This window comes from Falco naumanni, chromosome 10, assembly GCF_017639655.2.
Source record: "Falco naumanni isolate bFalNau1 chromosome 10, bFalNau1.pat, whole genome shotgun sequence".
Lineage (NCBI taxonomy): Eukaryota > Metazoa > Chordata > Aves > Falconiformes > Falconidae > Falco > Falco naumanni.
The window spans coordinates 36783276-36789421 of record NC_054063.1 but is presented as its reverse complement, the minus strand read 5'-3'; the positions used below and the strand labels follow the sequence as shown (position 1 = coordinate 36789421).

General features: G+C 48.8%; 1 protein-coding gene across 1 annotated transcript; it reads left to right on the top strand.

The window, feature by feature from the left end:
- The first annotated feature begins 461 nt into the window (after positions 1-461).
- Positions 462-5122, top strand: SRSF6 (serine and arginine rich splicing factor 6). The gene is made up of 6 exons (XM_040608690.1): positions 462-780; positions 1039-1187; positions 2459-2586; positions 2812-3020; positions 3378-3467; positions 3589-5122. Exons 1-6 carry the CDS (start codon positions 674-676, stop codon positions 3950-3952), a joined length of 1047 nt encoding a protein of 348 aa, XP_040464624.1. The 5' UTR covers positions 462-673; the 3' UTR covers positions 3953-5122.
- The last annotated feature ends 1024 nt before the right edge of the window (positions 5123-6146 follow it).

The following is a 6146-nucleotide window of genomic DNA, read 5'->3' as shown; positions in this document are numbered from 1 at the left end:
GTGTCTACACAGCAACTGCACCAACAAGAGGCCCCCGGGCTGCTCCCGCCTGAGGGGCCGCCTGAGGGGTCCCCCGAGGGCCCCGGACCTTCGGGCGGGCCACCCTCCCCGGCACCAGCCCCGGCTGAAGCGGGCCCGCTCGGAGACGACTGCCGGGCCGCAGCAGCGGGAGGCACTGGCCTGCGACCTCCTCCGCTGCGCTGGGAGGTGCAGCCCCCAGCCCCCTGCCCCCCGCCCCCTGCCCCCCGCCCCCCCCGCAGTGCAGCCGCCACCGCGCAGGCCCACAACGGCGCGGCCGCAGCCCCAGCCCCAGCCCCACCCGGCGCCAGGCGCACGCGCACCGCTGCCCCCTCGCTGCCGGCGCGCGGCGGCGTGATGACGTCCCCGCTGCGTCCCGCTTCCATCCGGGCCTGCGCCGTAACGTCCGCCCCGGCCCCGCCCCTCCTATAAAAGCGGCGGCGGGCGGCGGGCGCCATTGTGCTGCGGAGCAGGCCGCGGCTGTGGTGCGTACGGGCCTGCAGCGCCGGTCCCCGCGCCCCTCTCGCCGCCTCTCGCGCCCTCTCTCTCCCCCTCCCTCCCCTCCTTTCTCTTTCTCTCTCTCTCTCTCTCTCTCTCTTCTTCTCCCTCTCCTCCTCCTCCTCCTCCTCTCCCTCCCCTTCCCCCCGCCGCGGACATGCCGCGCGTCTACATCGGCCGCCTGAGCTACCACGTCCGGGAGAAGGACATCCAGCGCTTCTTCAGCGGCTATGGCCGCCTGCTCGAGGTTGACCTCAAAAACGGGTGAGCTGCGCCCCGCGGCCCCAGGGCCGGCCCCGCGCGGCCCACACACACACACACACGCACGCACCCCGCCGTCCCCTCCGGCCCGGCCGGGCCCTCCCCGCCGCCCCCATGTCGCGGCCGCTCCCGCCCGCGCTGCCGCGTGGCGCCCGGCGCAAGATGGCGGCGGCGCGGGGGGAGCGGGGGCGCTGCGGCGGGGGCGGCCCCATTGTCCTGCCGCGGGCGGGCGGCTCACCGGGCCGTTCTCCCATCTCCTAGTTACGGCTTCGTGGAGTTCGAGGACTCCCGCGACGCCGACGATGCCGTTTACGAGCTGAACGGCAAGGATCTGTGCGGGGAGCGCGTGATCGTGGAGCACGCCCGCGGCCCCCGCCGCGACAGGGACGGGTACAGCTACAGCAGCCGCAGTGAGTACGGGCCCGTCTTCCTGCGTGGTTCGGAGGCCGCTTCGGGCGGGGGGGCGCGGGGGGGGTGCCTGGTGCAGCGCCGGAGCCCGCTGGCTGCGCGCCCGGCCCCGCGCTGCACGCAGGTACCCCCGGCGGCGAGCGGGCGAGTGGCGCGAGGCAGCGGTGGCCGCAGCGCTGTGGCCGGTGGCGAGGGTCTGTGGTGCGTTGGGAGCGGCCTCTGCCCAGTGCAGGGCTCCGGCATTCTCGGGAGCGTTTAGCTGATACGGTGATGTTGCATCACTGACGTTAATGAATACCGTTGCATAATTGGGGTGGAAGCAATCAGCTGTGAACTTTCATGTGAATGTTTCAGTTGAATAAATATATATATGGAAGGGGAGGGGGGGAGGTTTTCGAGCAGGAATCTGTTGTGCTAAGTGGGGGATACTGTAAATATGTTCAGCTAACTTGTATAGCTCCTTGAGCTGAGCCGTATAAGAACCTAGCTGGCCTAGTACTGTAAGTAAAAGTACTAAGGTCCATCTTTTGGTAGTCTGTAGAAGCTTGGTGTTGGGGGGGTGGGTATCTTGTCTTTTTAAAAAGAATCAAATGTATGTTGTTTAAAATTGTTGCATGTTCAATTCAAACTTTTTAACAAGTCCTTGATGTTTCAATTTAAAAGTGACCAGTGGGGCTGAGGCTGTGTCCACTGAGGCTAAGATGACTGCCTTTCCTGATTGGCCATGGCTTTTCCATACATTGTGTGACCCTTGCCCTATGACCCTTTGGCTGACCTTACCGGAAGCCATGACGACAGCAGCCTTTTGCCATTAGACGCAGGGTGATGGTGAGGATTCCAAGGGTTAGACAAAACTGGTTAAACTGAACTAGGTGACTGTTACCTTGCGTGTTTTGTGGCCAAACCACCACCAAAAACCTCATACTGTGATGTAAGTACTTAGTGTAACTAGTAAACGTTTTTGTAAAATGTAGAAATGCATGTAATCAGTTAAGTTTTATATTTTACAATGTTCTGTAAAATAAAACTTAGCAAGGTGAATCTAATAAGGAGCAGTCACTCTCTAACAGATCTTAGGAGCGCAGACTTGTAGGATTTTAGTCTGTTTGATTTGCCATTAATATAGATTATGGCAAAATTGCAAAGTTTATTGGAGGCTTAGAGAAATAAAGTCCTACTCCAGTAAATATAACTGTTTAACTAACTTTTTCAGAACATTTTATTTTTCCTCATGCTAGGAGACGACCTAACTTTATTTCTTTGTACAATAAAGGTGGGGGTGGTGGCGGATATAGCAGTCGGAGACAATCTGGAAGAGATAAATACGGACCGCCTGTTCGTACAGAGTACAGACTGATTGTTGAAAACCTTTCCAGTCGCTGTAGTTGGCAGGATTTGAAAGTACGTATTAACGTTCTATCATGGAGCCTGTTGTGACTAGCAGGAAGCAATAACTTCCTTTAATATCAATGTTCATTTTGATTTAGGTAGAAGTAATTGAGAAGTATTTGTGCATGAATGTCTACATGCAATTAATGCGTCTTGCATTTGCTCAGACTTGTCTTAAGTTAACATAGAGTATAAGCATGTGGAATGGTTAAGTAATTCTTCATCTACTTCCTGAAGGATTTCATGAGGCAAGCTGGTGAGGTAACCTATGCAGATGCTCACAAAGAGCGTACAAATGAAGGAGTGATTGAGTTCCGATCTTACTCGGACATGAAGCGTGCCCTGGACAAACTGGATGGCACAGAGATAAATGGAAGGAAGATCAGACTGGTTGAAGACAAGCCACGGTCAAGCCACAGGCGATCTTACTCTGGCAGCAGGTCAAGGTAATGTTCTGGGACGAGCCAGTCTCTGCATCAAGACTACATACACTAAGAATGGGTCTAGGTTAGCTCTGTCTGCACTAGTTAACCTTTGGCTGGTATTTTGGGAATAGGAAGATGTCTTAGAATGTAGAAGGTATTACTTTAGGTAATACAGCAAAGCCAGTTTGGAGAGTTTTTTGTCTGTGAAACATCAGATGTCATTTGTTGACAGTATATCGACTGGGTGGATGAATAGTACGTCTTGGTGTGGCCATACCTGTTCTTGAGAAGTTCTTTAGCAGCTTTCCTCTGTTAGGTAGGATAGCAGGGCGTGCCAGACGAAGAATAAGGGGCAAATTGCATTTTAAATGTTTGTAGGTCGCGATCTAGAAGACGATCTAGAAGCAGAAGTCGTAGAAGTAGGAGCAGCCGCAGCAGATCCCGTAGTGTCTCCAAAAGCCGTTCACGGTAAGTGATACGTTGCTTTCTGTTGGTACAGGAATTTCTACTTGCTGATTGATAGGTATTATACAGCTGCTGTAAGTACACTTCAGTTCATGCAGAATAAACTCTTGTCTCTTTTTGAAAGATCTAAATCCAGGTCACGAAGCAAAGACCGTTCACGTTCCAGATCTAAAAGCAGGAAGTCTAGATCAAAGAGCAAATCGAAACCCAAGTCTGACAGGGGTTCACGCTCTCACAGCAGATCCAAGGAGAAGTCTGAGAAGTCTCGGTCCAGATCCAGGTCCAGGTCTCGATCTCCCAAAGAAAATGGTAAAGGAGATGCTAAGTCTAAGTCCAGGTCAAGGAGTAGGTCTCGTTCCAATTCTCCGCAGCAGCAGCAATCTGCCAAGGCTCGTTCAGAGTCGCCACCCAAAAGAGCTGCTTCGAGGTCCCGCTCCAGATCTCGTTCAAAATCTCGTTCACGATCAAGATCTAGTTCAAGAGATTAAGACTAGAACTCTCCTCTTACATTGCACACTATTACGGAACATTTTCCTACTTGTCAGGCCATTAGTGTTATGTTAGTACTTCAGAAGTTGGTTTTTCTCTTGCAGGAGTGAATGGCCTAAGAACTAAGTAATGAGGCATAAAGGTTTCATTTGTATCCCAAATTTGAAAATACAAGATCGGATGGTGGTACAAAGCAGGAAAAGTCCCCCTTTTGTAGAAATTCAGCTAAAAGTTTGATTTTATAGCATTTCTGCAGGAGTAACTTAACTACTCTTAAGTGCAAAGTGGTTTTTATATTAAAAATAAACTGAATATAAACAGGCTTAAATCTGGGCTTTTTTGAAAGTATCACTTTTTCCTATTTTTTTCATGGTTTTCGAACTATGGGTATCATTAGCTTAATAGGTTACAGCTTGCTACCAAAGGCAGGATTGCCTTGCTGGGCAGGTCAGATAATTCTCTGGTTTATCTTAATTTGTGGAAGCAGGCTGCAAACTGTATAAACTGGTAACAATACTACAAAGATGTTAGACCAGCAATAAACTCAATTTGGAGCATTTGTATTGTATCTTAACTTGCCAAAAGAACATTCCCCCGTACTGTGACTGTATTAAAGGTAATAAAGGTACTCCGGAACCTGTATCATACAGTATTGCTGAAAAATCCTAAGTTTCAAACTTGAAAGAACGAAAGCTCTTTTTTTATTTCTTTTTTTTTTTTTTTTCCTCTCGAATATCAAGTGTCACTGTTGTCAGACACTTAACGTGTCTCTTGGATGTGGTCCAAGTCACTAGTATGTTGTATGGTTTGTCAGCCTCTGAATACCTATTGGTTATGAAAACTAAGTGAATAAAACTGTCTTCCCTCCCTTTTGACTCATTTATGTTAACATTTTGCTTCAGACTAGGAGAACTATAATACTGTTGTGTGTAAGTCTGAACTTTATTGGAAATGTAATCTCTTTGAGCTAGAGTTCTAGTCTTAACAAAGGCTTTGCTAAACCACAGTTGCCAATTCACTTAAATTGTGGAATAGGACTCATCCCAAAAATTCCCCTTTATAGCTAAATTGATTTTTTTTGTAACATGCAATAGCAAACATTAGAACTGCCTTGTACTCTTTATACAATGTGTAGTTTGACTTGTATAAAATTAAATTGGTGACTCAAACTCTTTGTGTTTATTGCGGTGTAATGGGATTCTTTTTCTGCCTCATGCTGGGGAAATCACAATTCATCCTACTTGCCTCTTTTGCTGGAGTAACTTCTTTGTTTTAGTAAGAGACTTGGGAGTTCTTGAAATGCCCTTGGGTTTGTGGTTGAGACCAGCTGGTGAACCAAGCACCGTTTCTCCCAATACATTGTCCTTTCTTCAAGCGTGACTGGATGTGAAAGCAACACCGCTGACCAACCGGTCAAAAATTTTACACATCTGCTCAGATGAATTGGATCTGGCACAAGGAGCACATCAAGCGCATGTTCAAATGCGACTTGATACCAGCTTTTCTTTCAAGGAATTACTTTGATCTACACAGTTTTCTTGAAGAGTAACACTCAGTTTCCATTTCCTGATCACATCTAGAAAGTTTGAGCTTTTGCCTGTTGCACAGGAGTAGCCACACTAGTACAAGAAGGGATCCCAGGATGAGTGAAGTTAGTTTTGCCCAATAAACGCAAGTTCTTAGCGGAACCTGAACAGAAGTGATCACATGGCTTGTCTTGCCATCAGATCGGGCTGCTGTTGCTTTTATGTTGTGTACCTCTGCATGCCTTTTCTATCCCAGGGGTGGAAAAGCAGCTGTATTTGAGCTGCCAAGTCAGGTTTCCCCACAATTGTTCATAAAACCGTGGAGTCTTAGAAGTATTTCTGGCATGACTAAATCCACACTTCTGCAGAGTGCATTTAGTGCTAAGAGTTTTATTCTCTGCACCTGGAATGGGGTGACTCCTGTGTTTCATTTGTTGTAAGGGTTTTTTGTTGTTTTAATCGAGGCATTTCAGTTAAGGTCTATCTTAGCATAATGATTAGAAAAAATAGTTGCTGTGGTTCTGATCACTGCAGGTGGTACCTTCTCCACATTGGATTTTTAAGTGGGGGGTTAGTACTGGGGACTTCCTACAGAAGCCAGACTGCACAAGAACAGCTTAATGCAGGTTTACAGCCCTAAGCTACGCTTGTGGAAATACTTACCTCC